The following is a 15138-nucleotide window of genomic DNA, read 5'->3' as shown; positions in this document are numbered from 1 at the left end:
TGCTTATACTGTAACTGCTTGTCAAAGCTGAAAAAATATTCCCTCCCATGTCAGAAAAATTCTCTGGTTTAGGATCTTATTGTGTGCTTAAATACAAATCCTGCCTGTGATGAAAAGCATTGATGTAGGGCTGGAACTAGAGATCCATTGGAGAGGTGATCCAGGGGGGAACCTCATATCTAGGGATCCATTGGAGAGGTGATCCAGGGGGATCCCCATATCAGCCATGTGTTTACTACAAACAGGGGAAGACTGATAGGAAAAGACATCCAGGGGGTGCCTAATGGCACTGTGCTGGCTGCTCCTAATTCTGATGGGAAAATTGGTTTCCCAGTGCTTAGTACTTGTAACAGAATCAGGTCTTGGACTGTAGGAGTTGGGCACATAATGAAGGACTTCCTGAAACTGAGAAAGCAAATCTTTTCTTAATTTGTCTGTGAAGCAGTGCTTTGTCAAAGCTGATTGTGTTCCCAAGGGGTAGAAAATGTCCTTGTTGTGAAGGTAACTTTGGTCATACTTGAGGCAAGATGTTTGTGTGGGTGGGTGCTCTATTTCTAAGGGGAAATACTAAAGAGCAGGTTTTGATACTTTGCTGTTTATGGGGCAAAGTGACAACACAGGCCAGCATGAGAAGAAATAACCTTGTCCTTGTGTGTGGTGTTGCTGAGTTGCAGAGTGTTGTGATCAGTCATAATCCAGAGTTACACATGTCAAATGCACAGCAACAGCATCAAAGCAGGTGTGACATTCCCTAAATTTGCGGTGTTTCATAAAGCAGGAATTTTTAATGGACTATTTAAGACATGCATTTTTATCCCTGTGGTGGGTTTAATTTTCTCTAATCCCTGGGAGCACAAGCAGTGTTTTCCTGCTCTGTGTGCCGTGCTGTTAAAAGGTGTTTGTTATTCCTTATCTTTTCAGGTTCAAAGTAAACAAGAGAAGAAGCCTGGAGCTCCCTCCCTAGCCCCCCTGAAGCCCTCAGTTGGCCCTTGCACTCTCCTGCCTGTGAATAAAGCCACCAGCAGTGCCCCCTTGTCCATAAACATTCCACGTTTCTACTTCCCTAAAGGACTTCCCAATGTCTGCACTAACCACGAGGAAATCATTGCCAGGGTTGAAGAGGCCTTTTCAGAGTTTGAAGATGAGAAGGCAAACGTCTGTGAAATGGGGAAAATTGCTAAGGTAACTATTGATGGGCTTGGAGGTCTTTTCCAGCCTTGATGGTTCTGTGGTTCTGTTCTCTAGGATTTTAATTTTTGGGAGAGAAAGAATGAAATGAAAGCAAATCATTCCGCAGCTGTTTTAGGGGGAAAAAGAACTATTTTCCTTTTGTGCTGAAGTTTTTTGTTTAGATTATAGTAAACAAACTGAGCTCAGTTTGCTGGTTGTCACATTAGATGTATGTGTTCCTCCTTGCTTTGCTTTACAAAATGGTTTTCTCAGATTTTCAGCAAATACAAATGGCATTTTGTTCTTCTGTCCCTCCATAGTTCTGCTCAGAAGATGGCAGAAACTTCTGTGCCTCTGTGGCTTCAGGTGGTGCCAGCTGCCTTTTTTGGGGCTTTTTGTAGCTGTCCCCCTGGGCTGGGCCTGAGCTGAGGGTGCTGCTGCAGTGCTGGGTGGGAAAGCACTTCCCAAACCTCCACCTCCTTGGACACGGAGGAGGGAGATGCTCAGTGAGCCCTCAGCCCCTGAGATGTACATTCAGTGTCCATGACACAGGAGTCCCAGGCTGCTGAGGAGTTCTGGCTCCAGGGAACAGCCCCCAGCACTTGTGTGGGAGCTCAGTGCAGATGGTCCCTGCTATCTCCCTCCCTCTCTCCAGCTGTGGTTTTCAGTGCTGCTGATCTAAAAGTAGCAGTTGTCAGACACATCTTGTCTGTTCAGCCTGCCCTGAATGCATCTCTGGCACTGTAAGTTGAGCAGTGGTTTTCTTCCCAAGAGCAGCACTTGTTTTCCAAGAAGGAGGGTTTTCCTGAAAGGAGGGACTAGGTTGGTTTTGTTTGTTTTTTGAGGAATCCAGGCACGTTATTTGTAAACCTGCTCTGAAAATATAGATAGAAAACCTTCTTTGATTGACCAAAAAAGGTTTGAAACTGGTTTAATGACAAGACAGGCAACTGTGTGGGTCCTGTCATGTTCAAAGCAGGAGGCTGGTGTAGAAGAGACCCCTGCCTTTCCTGGTCTCCACCTGGATGTGCTTCATGCCATTTAGCTGTTGTTTAGCATTTAGCAGCCATTCAGGCTGCTTCTGTTCCATGGCATTATTGACAGTGGTACAGCTTTGGGGCTCTGAAATAAATGCTTCAGAACCAGCTACACACAGGAAACAAAAAAATTAAATGTCCTAGTTCTCTCAGAGGAGCTGAATGCCTGTGGAAGCACAGTTGCCTGACAGGGATGGCTAAATCCAAAAGCAGTTCTTGGGCTGATTGAGATTCCCCAAGAAGCCTGGACAGAAGCTGAGAATGGACTTGCAGGATAGTCCTGCTTCATAGAAGATGTGAAGAAGGCCTTGTGGGGAAGGCAGAAATGATGCCTCAGCTCCTGCTTCAAAATACTCCTCCTTGCATTTGCTGTGATATCCTCCTTCCCTGTGCCTGGTCGGAGCCAGTTGCACTCCCTGCAAGGCCAGTGTTTTGTGGAAGTTCTGATGCCTGTCTGGAGTCAGGACAGTGGCTGGGAAGGTCTCTGTGGTGAAGAGGAGATGCCTGATGGCGTGAGCAGCTGTTTGGCACCATCCTCAAGCCTGCTTTGCTGAGGCCCTGGGGAGTCCAGAATGCCTGAGCTCTCACTGATGGCCATTCTGAGAGCAGCAGCCTCTGCAGAGCCTGGGTCAGAAGTGCTGTTCAGAGAGTCCTTTTGCTGGAATCAACCTCTTTCCATTTGTTCATTCCCATTTGTGTTACCCTGCTGAGATCCAGCAGTGTTGGGAAAAGAGGCTGGGCTGGGTGGGAGGCACTGCACTGAAAACCATGGGATGGGAATTACTTCACCTCCAGGCATTTAACCATTGATTGTCTCTCATTAGAACTGAGGTTCCCTGGCTGCCAGTGAGAAGTGAGCCCATAAGGGAATGGGTCAGGTAGGTCTGTGAGGGAGCTGCTGTGAGTGGCAGGAGGTGCCTGTCTCCCTCCATTGCACTTGGTAGGGAATTTTGCTGAACAGCTCAGTTTAAGACAAAGTTTAAGACATTGATAGTCCCTGATCCTTTTCCCAGCCGCTTAACAAAGCACCAAGTAGAAAGTTACTGGTGAATTCTCAACCCTGGCACACAGCAGATGGCACACAGGTCAGTCAGAAAGCCACTGCCACCTTATTTCCCTCATGTCAAGCCTCGATGGTGAGTTTGGTGTGTAAACAGGCAGGCTCCTCTTGGGACTGCTCTTGTATTCCTCTTTATCCTGGTGTTTCCTTACAGGTCTGTGGCTGCCCACTCTACTGGAAAGCACCTCTGTTCAGTGCATCAGGAGGAGAGAGGACAGGAGGGGTATCTGTGCACTCCTTTGTGTCCATGTGGAGAAAGTGAGTACAGCAATGCCAACTTCTCCCCCTGGAAAAAGAGAGCAGCCTGCCACAGAAGTCTTTTTATTTTTTTCCCCTTACTTATTCTCTGCCAGAATTTTCAAATCATTGTCTCTTCTTTAAATGGCTGAAAATCTCCATCAGCTTCAGTTTTCTCCCCTGAAACTCTCTGAACACTTGTTTCCATGTGGCATCAACAGACTTGTAAGCAATTGTATAGATGATAAGTTGTTTGGGTCTAGCTGGCATATAAAATATCCCAACACACTCCCCAGGAATATGCCAGCTCTTCTGAGATAGCTGACAGGTGTCAGTGGATTTTGGACGTGTTAATCATGGGCCTCATTGCTGCTACACTGGAGCACCAAGGGAGGGCCATTTGGGAATTGGGAGAGGAGGTGGGTGACTGTGTTCCAGGACAGGAAGAAGGAATATAAAATAAAGCATCGTCATACAAGTGGATACTCTGGGAGCTTTAATAGTTCCCACCTTCCTCAAGCATAAAAATCCATGGGGTTTGACAATCCCTTGCACATCCCATTGCCAGGGCTGCCCTTGGAAATGAGAGCTCTGGATGTGCTGGGAGTGGAGGTGTGACATGGAACACACTCTCCCCCAGGGCAATTCAGGCTTTAGTCTGCTTTGTGAAACACCTGAACACCATCTCCATCTCCTCTCCAGAGAGAGTTCTAATTTTTTACTTAATGGTTCCTCTTCAGATTCTTGAAGTAGCCTTTAACCTTGAATTCCCAAAGGGAATCATATCATCATATTTCCTATGATGATGTTGTCAAAACAGCTTCTAGTTACCCTGGCAAAAGTGCAAAAATGTGAGGGGTGACTGTGATCACTACGTTTGTCTTGACACAGACAATATATTTCCTTCCTTAGGTTCCTCCAATTACTCCTAATTAATCCCTCATGTATGATACCACATATTTTCACTCCTCTGATTTTCACGTCCTTCAGATATTTGCAGACTGTGGTCATGTCCCTCTTCTGTATCCTTTTAGCCACCCCTTTTCCAACTCAAGCTTTCTATGCTTTTCTCACTTGAATTGCTCATTTTAGGAAAACCTTTTCCCCCCTCCTCTTCCCTTTGCCATTTACAAAATCTTTACTGGAAACATGCAAGGCAGAAGAAATATAATGTTCCTGGTACAGCTGGGCTGAGCTCTGTGAGGACAGGTGTAGCTCTAAAACAGGTATCTTCTGTTGCTGAAGCCTGTTTTCAAGCACCTTAGTAGGTGACCTGGCTTTCAAAATGCTCCATGCTCACTGATCTCCTCAAGTCTATAGTAATAGCTGAATAGAAAATACTCCTGAATGTCAGATCGTTTAGTTCGTGGCTAAAACATGGCCTTGGGATTCTTCTTTGTGTGCCAGATTTTTTTAAGCTAGAACATTAGCACGTTTTTCTGCAGCTGATTTAGAATGTATCTGTCAGTTGACAGTTACCATGATATGCATGTGCAGCCAAAGGATTGCTAAATCTAATCTTTCTTTGCTTATTTAAAAAAAGCCTTTTTTTTTTTTTGTAAAGACTGCTTTTCGTAGAGTAAGGAGGCCAGAATTAGCAGGAAACAAGTTCCAGTGACTTCTCTGCAGTTCAGTGTTGTGTTTGTACACTTTCAGGAGAGGGAGGTGGTGACTAATCACAGTAAATAACTAACTAACATTTGTATTTTCACGGTTCTTAAAAAAAACAGGGTGATTTTCTGAGTAATTTATTGTTTCCCTTATACCATGTGAACAACTAAGTGTCTGATATATCCAGTATTTGGTAAATGTCATGGAGTTGCTCTTTTCATGAGTTTTTCTGTTTGGAGTGAATTAAGTAACTGTGATACCTTTGACCAGCAGTATTTTGCATTAGAAGAAAGCAGAGCCAAGAATTGATGTGTCAGATGCAAACTGTCAACCTAAGGAATGAGTTTGCAGGCTTCTCTGAATCCTGAGTCCTGCTAATGCTTCCCTTGTGCTGCTCTCCATGGCTGCAGAGCACAGCAGCCACATGGGCCCAACTAACAAGGGACGTTCTTTGTCCTTCTCAGAAGTGATTTTTGTGGGTGAATATTCAGTTGCTGTGGTTTGGCAATGCCCTCAAATATTGAGCTCTAGGAAAGGGTTGCACTGGGGAGGGTGTCTCGGGGGATCCCAGGGGGTTGGTGCTGTTGACTCCACTGAGAGCAGTGAGTGGACAGCATTTGGAAAAGTCAGGTTACTCACTGAGTAGCTGCAGAATCAAAGCAAGAACAGCCTCCAGTAAGAAACCTGGTTTGCCACAGCAGTGTTAAAACATGGAAAAAACCTCCTCTGGGTACCTTGGTGCTGCTGAAAGGTGTTGGAGGGTGTGCTGGTAGTGTGAGGTGAGCTCCTGCCTGACTTGGGGTGTGGGTACTGCCTGAGGGGAGTGCTGGGGCACCTCCTGCTCTACCTGTGCTCTGGGGCTGTGCTGAGGGGCAGGGGCTTGGGGTGACTCCTCACCTCTCCCACAGAGTCCTGCGGAACTGCCACGATGATGCTTCCAGGTTCACATCCCTCCTGGCCAAGCCTGGCTGTGACTACCTACAGCAGGAGGACTTCATCCCACTGCTCCAGGTACGGGGAAGGGGTGGGGACACAGCCACCTTCATTTTGCAGCTTCTTTATTTCCATGTCCTTAAATGTTTACCAAGGGCAAGCAGACCTTTGGTTTGAACAGCACCTGAGTGGGGTTTATTTTGGAGTGAAAAAGAAATAAGCATTTCAAGTGGGCTGTTTTGCTTAAATGCCACCCAACTGTAAATCTTGCTAAAGGATTGTCAAAGCTTTGTGTGGTTTCTTCTGTCTTGTCAGGATTCATGTTTATCAGTGCCTGGTAACCAGGCTGAAATCTGCCCCACTTGGGTATTGGGGAAAATGCATGGTGCTGTTGATGCTCAAGCACAACATAAATGCATATTAGAAAAGTTGTAAAAGTTGCTTGGCAAGACAGTTATAATTGAATTTGTCTAGCAAGGCTACCAGATACAGTATAATGTAGAAATCTTGGCAAAATTCCCGCACTTCCAAGTGTTCTGTATATGCCTCTCAACTTGCTGCTGCACAAGTCTCACTGCTTATTTTTTCTCTAATATTCAGGCTTAATCTGTGCATCCTGATTTAATTTCTTTTTTTTTTTTTCTTTTCATTCACGTGACATTTTTAACAGCATCACTTTTTAATTATTTGTGGCTATTTAGGCAGGCTCTGGGTAGCTTTAGGGCTTCTTTATAGTTTCTCTATAAATCAGATCCATCTCCTGCTCTGATCCTCTGTTGCTACTTTTTCCAGTCTTTTCCACATATCCCTACATTTCTCCCACCGTATTGCCCTCGAGGCAAAACCTCTGTGGAGATGCTGCTTTGGGGAAAGGTTGAGTGTCTGCATTGGATGTTTCTGTCTCTCAGACAAAAGTGGGGGTGTGGTGGGTAAATTTTGTCACGTCCCTCTTCATCTTTTCCCCACTGGGCACACGCTGCCTTTCCTGGCTGGTTGCAGCTCTGCCTCTCAGCTCCTGCTGCAATCCAAGGCGTGTCCAGTCCTGTTTGTCAGTCAGGGAAGTGCAGTGACACCATCTTACCCCATCCCACCAGCCGTGGTGTTACACTGCCCAAAATCTGGTCACGTCGCACCCCTGAGGGCACCATGGCAGGGAACAGGCAGAGCAAAATCTGCAACACTCTTGGGGGGTAGAGGAGTCAGACAGGTGGGAATTACACAGACATTGGTTCATGCAGGACCTGAACTGATCCAGTCAGGATCTGAGCAGTTTCTCCGGTATCTGCTCGTGCAGATTTGGCACCGTGGGCCAGTGGTTCACTTGCCTGGAGAAAGGCATCTCCACAGGTACTTGAAGTAAATTTTGGAAAAGCACTACTATCTGTGAGCATTCTGAGGCTCACGGAGCTTTCATTGTTGTGAAGGACATAAAATGTGATTTTCTCAAGGAATGTGCATTTCTGAGACCTAGCTCTAACAAATGTTGGTATCTTCAATGAATGGAGATAAAAAGAGGTCTTGGAGAGGAGATAGTTGCATGGTCAACTAACTGATTTTTGTCTCATCAATGAAAATGAGTTTTCATCTACTCACTAACTCTCTTCCTTTGTTTTTCTGTCCTTAAGTAAATCAAAATGGCCCAACAGGTGCGTATTGCTCAGAAAATGTATTATACTTGTAATTCTAGAAGGTTCACTTATAGATTAAAAGATGTCATTTCACTTTTATTGTTAATGCTGCAAATACAGTTTCAAGAGTAAGCAAAAGTACTGGTTGGTAAAACCCAGTAACTTCTCAACATTATAAGGAGAAGAAAACCTATTTCATTTGGCTTCCTTCTATCTTGCAGGATGTGGTGGAAACTCACCCTGGGCTGACGTTCCTGAAGGATGCCCCGGAGTTCCATTCCCGGTACATCACCACGGTAGGCTGCCTGCTTGGATCCCCTGGGATCACTGTGCCAGCCCTCCCTTTGGGACCTCTCACTCTTCCTATCAGCAAACCCTTCAGTTATTTTTAAAAAATAGGTGTTTTTAATACGCCTGACAATGAGGTATTTTAGGAACTGCTTCCAGAGGAAGAACCAACCTGCTTGTGTGTACAAGGGGTTATTGAAAAGGTTAATAATGATTCTTTCTGGTCTTAAGCAAATCTATAAAAACATCTTTTTTGTCCTGATGAAGAGAATGGAGGTTCTTTGGTCTCTGAGAGTTGCTAAGTCACCCTGAGTTGTGCTGGGCTGCTGAGACATGGAAGGCTGCCTGTAGGAAGGTTTCTGTCACTTGGGCATGGAGAACCTGGGATTGTTCCTGCTACAAAGCATCCATTGCACACAGGGATCTGCCATCCAGCTCTCCTCTTGCCAGAAGGCCTGCCTGGGCTTTCTATGCCTCCCAGCTCTTGTGCCTGGGGTTGTTTCTGCGGTTTGTTCTGTAGCTTTGTTCCAAGGCTGCAGTCAGCACTTAGGCTGAGTAAGTTTGGACTCTTTTTGAGCTTGTCTCATGTCGGACATGAATCTGGAGAAAAGGTATAAATGTGAGGATGTTTTATGTGTGCAGCAGTAACAAATTCAGAGAATGACAGACCTGGTGGGAGCTGCAGCCCAGCAGGGCTCAGGGCTGAAGGTTTCTCCTGTTTGTTTGCCAGGGCCTGCCTGGGACCAGCTGCACCACACAGGCAGCTGGGAGGTCACTGGCACACACAGGCTTGGGCCTTTCCTGTCAGGAGCAGATGGCAGAAAGACACTTTCCCTGGGCAAACCCTGAACTGTCACACTAATGTTTTATGGAGGTGTGTAAAGGGAACCAACTGTGAATGTTTTAGATGCACTTGAACGTGACGGTGAACACCAGTGTGTGATGAACATGCTCCCCATGGAGCAGGGCACATAAAGCACAGTGACTGTCCAGCACAGGCAGAGCAGTGGCCAGGGAATTATGGAGGCACAGGAGTGGGTGAGTGTGCAAAGTGCCTGTGGCACATATACTCTGGTATTTGGTGTTCAAGGTGCACAGAGGGGTGAGAGCTGAAAGGTTTGAGGTCACACTGCTGTTGGTTTCTGACTGCAGTATCAGCAGCTCGGGATGCCACGTGTGATTGTCCTGGTGCTGCCTGTTGGGTGCTGACAAAGGCAGCTCTGTGCTCTGCCTCCACGGGTTCCTCTTAAGTCACACACTCTTTCTGTATTTTTCAGGCAAGAAACAAATGTCTTTGTAGGGTAATCTGCCACATGATCACCCTCACTGCACTTTCTGGTTCTCATGGGTTGTGGTCTGAGAGACCAGCTGTGTGAAGCTGAGGTTACACTTCAAGAAAACTGAAGTGCAGGCTCCTACTAAAGGGCACCACCTTTTTCTTCCTCTCTCCTTCTGCACTTCTCTGGTGCCCGGGTACCACCTCTGTCTCCACCATAAAGCAGTCACAGAACCAGACCCCCATGAGTACATGGAGCTCCTCTGTGCTCCCTGAGCCTGCTCATGTCCTCACAGTGCTCTCCTGCTGCAGTCAGAGCCTTTAGCACTGAGTGTTTGCACTCCTGGGACAGAAGTGCAGCCAGGGCAGGTGGTGCTTGTGGCTGAGGCCAGGGCTGTGCAGCAGCAAACCTGACTAAGGTGAGCTGTCCTTCAGCCTCCTCGTGCTTGGGGTGTCTGTGCCGACAGCCAGGCCCTCCCTGGCTGGAGCAGGGTCAGGAGAGGCAGGGCAGGCTGGCAGGGCAGGCTGTGCCCTCCTGCAGTGGCAGCACTTGGCCCTCTGCAGCAGTGGGAGTTCATATTTCTCACCTCTCCTTTCACAGACAGTCTGGCACTTTTCTCTCTAATGTTACAAAATCCAGTATTTCCACCAGGAGGTAATGAAGGAGACAGCTTTGCCCTTGGATTTTGAGACTACTTGGATCATTTTGATTGCTTCAAGGTAGAGTGCCTTATACTTACCTACAGTGACAGAATGCTGTGTTTGCTGCCAGTGCAAGAATTACAGTTTATTTTTGTTACAGGTGAGGCCTGTAAGGAGACATGGCTTTGTGTTCATGGATACAGCATCACTTGCTTGAAATCACCTGGAGAGTGAGCTCACAGTCAGAATGGGTAAGATGTGTATGCACCTTTCAATTCTCACTGCCACCTCAGCACCTTGTAAAGGTGCCTTTTGGATGCCCCAGGCTGGAATTTTATCTGTATCATATCTGTGAGCCATTGTGTTACTAAATTAGTTGTGTTTGTTTCCACAGAGACCAACTCCTGAGGCTGGTGAAGATGTTGCAGAATAACATGTGGCATTTGTTGTAAAGCTTTAAAGTGTGACTTCTACCAGAACATTCAGCCCAGGCTCAGAGCTAGCACTGCATGTTGGACAGCTGTCAGCTTAAAGCAGCCTAAAATACAATGCTTGTGGAAAAGTGCTTCAGCTTGTGCAGTGGGACCATGGGAATGTGTAAGGGGAGGATGGAGGGGGTAATAAAGCTTTGTGGAGTTTTCCAGAAGTGGTGTTGCTTGTGTTCTTCTGTGGGAAGACTGGGGAAAGGACTGGAACTCATCTGTCAATGGTTTGGGTCCTGGAGGTCGATTACATGAGGATAATGGGCAAATAGAAAGGGGCTCCTCCTTGCAAAGGCTTATCAGGAGTTGGACTTGATGATCCTGGTGGTCCCTTCCCACTCAAGATATTCCAGGAGTCTATGATTAGGTACTGAATTCAAAATAAACAATCTTCCATGTTGGGAAAAACAAAGCCAGTTATGGCTTTCAGTAAGACAAAAGTGACAAACATGTCTTAAATACTGCAAATCATGTCAGGCTGGGTGATTATGGTGTAGGGTGTTTCCCAAATGCTTTTTTTTTTTTTTTTGGCAGCTTGGTTTTCACAACCTGGAAAAAAATTACAGAACTATTGAGATTTTTATTCTGATATATATACTGTGTACTACTATCCATTGCAACTGGACCGTTATTTGAATAATAAAGCCTGCACTGAGTGACTGGACATGGTAAAAGAGATGAAAATGGATCCCATTTTACCTGTGAGTGCCTTATTTTTACAGCTCAGTGAGGAGGGAGCAGATGGAACATCTTTGTCGATGTGGTCTGATACATGAGCAGTTTCTTATGTGTCTCAGATGGGAATAGTTTGTTGGCCTTTATTACCCTGCAGGCAGAGAAGAATCCCTGGTGTGGGGTGGGGTTGCTGGTTTTGAGTCCCTGGAATGGTGTGAACACCCTGTATCTTTAAGAGCCAGTACAGAGTTGTCAGGTGTGATAACGGGTTATGGACGAGGTGAGACCCACTCCAGTCTCTGAGCTCTTGTGCAACTGGGAAGCAAAAGCCAAACAAAGTCCAAAAATAGACTCCAGAATGGCAGTGGCTGCCAGAGGCATTAAAGGAACAAACACAGAGCTTTTTCATTGCGCTTAAGACCAGAAAGGATCATTGTGATTACCTAGTGTGACCCCTGACACAGGCCAGAGAACAGTGCTCAGTGATTGCTGCAGTTGGGATAGATCTGTTCTGTGTTTGGTTTTAATTCATCTGACACCCAACTTTAGAAGGACATCCACCTTCAAGGCCTGGAGTGAGGAAGAGCCTGCAGTGTTACCAGTAGGTGTCATGTTCAGCTGAGTCTGGTGATTCTCTCTCTTCAGGATACATTTTCAATCCTCAAATCATTCTTGTTGCTCTCAAAATTGTGTGCCATCAGCATTTACTGTCTCACTGATCTGTGTATCCCAAAGCAGGCTGTGCAGAGCAATGTCATACTTGGTTCCAGATCTGTTCTGGACTAAGAAGCAGCACTTGTGTGACTGAGCCCAAGCACGGCCCTTCAGTGGTGGCTGCCCACTTGAAACTAGTTCTAGCTAAGAGACAAACCCCCCTCCTTTTATTTGTTAGCTGAATTAATCCCTGTAATGTCCATATTGTTGTGTAAAGTTATTTTTTGTGTTGGAATAGGATGCACTGAAGTTTACCAAAATTTTAGGATAACGTGTCAATATTTCACAGACGTCAAAGGTTTGTATTGGGTTTGGTCAACAAGAATTATCTTCCCTAGATTTCAGTGCTGAGCCATGTTAGTTCTATTTCTCATTTCTCATGCTGGGATGTTTATTTGTTGTTGTTTGCCCTGCAGGTTTATTCTTGCCTGTGCTTCCCTACTTTGTGATGATCCTTGACAAGGTGACAAGGAGCAGATTAGGAAGGGCTCAGCTTTTTGAGGTGCTTGGGAGTGTGCTCAGTCTCATACCCTGAGCTGTTTCCTTTGGTCCCTCAGGGCTCTGTGCATCCCCCGTGGTTTTCACTCCCTTTCGCCAGAGGGAGATCAGGAAAGGAGACAAACGAGGTTTGACAAACAGCTCCCCTGGATAAATACAGATGGATAATCCCTGTTGCTCACTTTCAGGGAGCCCCTGGAACATGAGACATTGTTACAGGCACAATAGCTCAGACATCAGCTTTGCCTTTCATTTACACTCCTGCTTCCTCTGCAGGAATCAGAAGTCCTGGCATTTTCTTTTCCTAGTACCTGAACCTAGAACCCTGTTTCATTTGAGATCCATGCAAACTGCAGCCCCTAAAACCTGCTGAGCTCGGTTTGAAAGTGATCCATCAGCACTCTGAACATGTTCCTGCCATAAATAATTCATCTGCATGCCCAAAGAGGTGAATTAAGAGCAGTGAAAGTGCTTGCAGAGTGAAAACAGGCAATACTGTTTCGAAAGCAAATGTTACTTTTAGGCTGTGTGGTGAATTAAGACAAAAAAGATCACCAAGCAGTTTGCAAAAAGAAGTGTCCTTAGGCTGAGTGAATAAACAAAGTTAGTGTTTAAATTCCCAGAGTGGGGTGTTTCAGGAGCTGATTTCAAGAGCACTGCTCATGTGTTGCAGGTTATACAGAGAATATTCTACACCGTGAACCGCTCCTGGTCTGGGAAGATCACTCTGACAGAGCTGAGGAAAAGCAACTTCTTGCAAGTACGTTGGTTTCTGTGTGAAGGAGATCCAGGATGCACTGTCCACGATCCCGTGGCTGTGGGGAGGGAGCTGGGCCTGGAGCAGGACAGGCTGAGTGCTTCATGCTGGGAGAGCGCTGGGGCTGCTGGAGGAGCTGGGTCAGAGCTGAGCTGAGAGCAGCAGGGGCTGTAGTGGCCAAGGGGGCACTGGGAGAAGGTCAGGGGGGACCAGCACCAGGTCTGGAGCTGCGTGGAGCAGCCTCCGTGGTCTGGCCAGGCAGGAAGGGCAGCAGGGCACCCTGTGCAGTGGCTCCCAGGCAGCCAGGAGGAGCTGCTGCAGTGCCAGGGGCAGGACAGCCCATCTCCTGCCTCCCAGCCTCTGACAGCTGGTCCTCACCCCAGGAGCTGATCCCCCAGGAGAACAAATGGAGCTGAGGTCTTGTTCCAGTCCCTGCTGTGCCCTTATGGCAGCATTTGGATCTCTGTCCTCTGCATGTTTAATCCAAAAGAGGACCAGCTTAAAACTGTCTAAGGCTGCTCGTGTCCAGCCCAGCCTAAAGAGCCAGTAGGTCTTCAGGCTGGAGGGTGAAGGACTTGGCTAAAACAGTGAGAATCTCTTGGGTAGAAAGTCTGTGTGGAATTTGGCTCTCAGAACTGTGCTCACCCAGCTTCCTCCAGCCTGCAGCACTTCAGCTGCAGAGCTGCCTCTTCTCTGGCCTTAACTTCCCACTTCATTTGTGCTCTTTCAGACCCTTGCTCTCTTGGAAGAAGAGGATGACATAAATCAGATCACAGACTATTTCTCCTATGAGCACTTCTATGTGATTTACTGTAAATTCTGGGAGCTGGACACTGACCATGACCTTTACATCAGCCAGAAGGACCTGGCTCGGTACAGTGACCAAGGTATGGTGCCTGCAGGCTGTGCTGGGACCAGGGGCACTGCTGCAAGTACAGTGTTCTCACTCAAGAGTAAAGCCTCAAAAAAAGCTTAAATGGAGCCATCCATCTCTTAAGTAAATGCTGATTTAGAGAGTGAGCTGCAGGGGCTCAGACACAGAGAACTGCAGTACACACTATTTTGTGCATGAGAAGCTTCAGATGGAGCTTCTGTTCACATGTGGGCCACTGCCAGAAGGACAAGCTACAATAATGCCCTGAAACATTATTATTTGCCGAGGGTTTTGCAGGAACTTGGAAGTAGGGACAAAAAGGACAAACCCATGTGGACTTCCAAGATTGCTGAAGTGCAATGAGAGAAATTCCAGAGTCCAGTGAAGCTTGGGGAATTTCAGGAGAACATCTCCTGAGTTCAGTGTGGAACCTCCTTTCCACAAGCTGAGCAGGTGCTGTGAGTTTTCAAGGGTTCAAGGACCATGGATAAATTGATGGAATACAAATGCACAAAGGGCTAAGAAGCCCCCGTGTTCCAAGTGCAGGTGTTTGTGGAAGTCCATGGGGGCTCTGGGTGAGTGTGGCAGTCCCAGGGTCAGGAGTGGTGATCGTAGGGCTGGGCAGGGTGAGGATGGAGAGGTGACAGGGGACACTTGGTCCCTGCTGGGAGGCTGGAGTGTTGGGGGGGAGGGTTTGTTGCACAGGAGGTTTGGGGGTTACCACAGCCTGTGCTCTGCTGGGAAGTGTTTTGTAGCATTTGGTGTGTTATTTTGTCTTGGTAACTGAACTTCTACTGCAGTACACACTGAAATAGTCTCCTGCTACTGGTAGGGTTGCTTATGTGACAAATCCTTCTTCAGCAGAGCAGAAGTAACTGCCCATGTCCAAGGATCCAGATAAAAGTTGCCATTTTCATGGGACAGTGTGGTGTTTGGGAGGATACAGAGGCAGACCCACTGGGAGAACCGTCCTTGGTTTTTATAAAATGCTGCTGAACAGAGAGAGGTCAGACAGGCAGTACAGGCAGTGCATTCTGTTGGCAATGGGAAATGGCTTTGTGTAGATTCAGCATAAACAACTGATTGCAGTTATTCCTCTGACCTGTGGCTTCATTTTCTCCATGTTTTCTCTGTTCCCAGCTTTATCCAACAGGATAATTGAGCGAATATTCAGTGGCGCTGTGGTGAGGTGAGGGGGACTGGGATGGGAAGGGAAGGGAATTCCTGGTTGGGGAAGGGAATTCCTGTGAGGCTCC

General features: G+C 46.8%; 1 protein-coding gene across 3 annotated transcripts in view; it reads left to right on the top strand.

Annotated features, from left to right (window-relative positions):
* Positions 1–15138, top strand: part of PPP2R3A (protein phosphatase 2 regulatory subunit B''alpha) — a 56660-nt gene that overhangs the window by 30098 nt on the left and 11424 nt on the right. For all 3 annotated transcript variants that reach the window (XM_017826323.1, XM_017826324.1, XM_017826325.1), the window contains 7 exons: positions 922–1182; positions 3422–3525; positions 6024–6126; positions 7898–7972; positions 12925–13011; positions 13739–13895; positions 15023–15071. In XM_017826323.1, the coding sequence (XP_017681812.1) occupies positions 922–1182; positions 3422–3525; positions 6024–6126; positions 7898–7972; positions 12925–13011; positions 13739–13895; positions 15023–15071 (836 nt within the window). The remainder of the gene's footprint in view (positions 1–921; positions 1183–3421; positions 3526–6023; positions 6127–7897; positions 7973–12924; positions 13012–13738; positions 13896–15022; positions 15072–15138) is intronic.

The sequence above is a fragment of the Lepidothrix coronata genome, unplaced genomic scaffold (genome assembly GCF_001604755.1).
Source record: "Lepidothrix coronata isolate B3197 unplaced genomic scaffold, Lepidothrix_coronata-1.0 Scaffold125, whole genome shotgun sequence".
Lineage (NCBI taxonomy): Eukaryota > Metazoa > Chordata > Aves > Passeriformes > Pipridae > Lepidothrix > Lepidothrix coronata.
The sequence above is the reverse complement of the archived record's forward strand: the minus strand, read 5'-3'. Positions and strand labels throughout refer to the sequence as shown.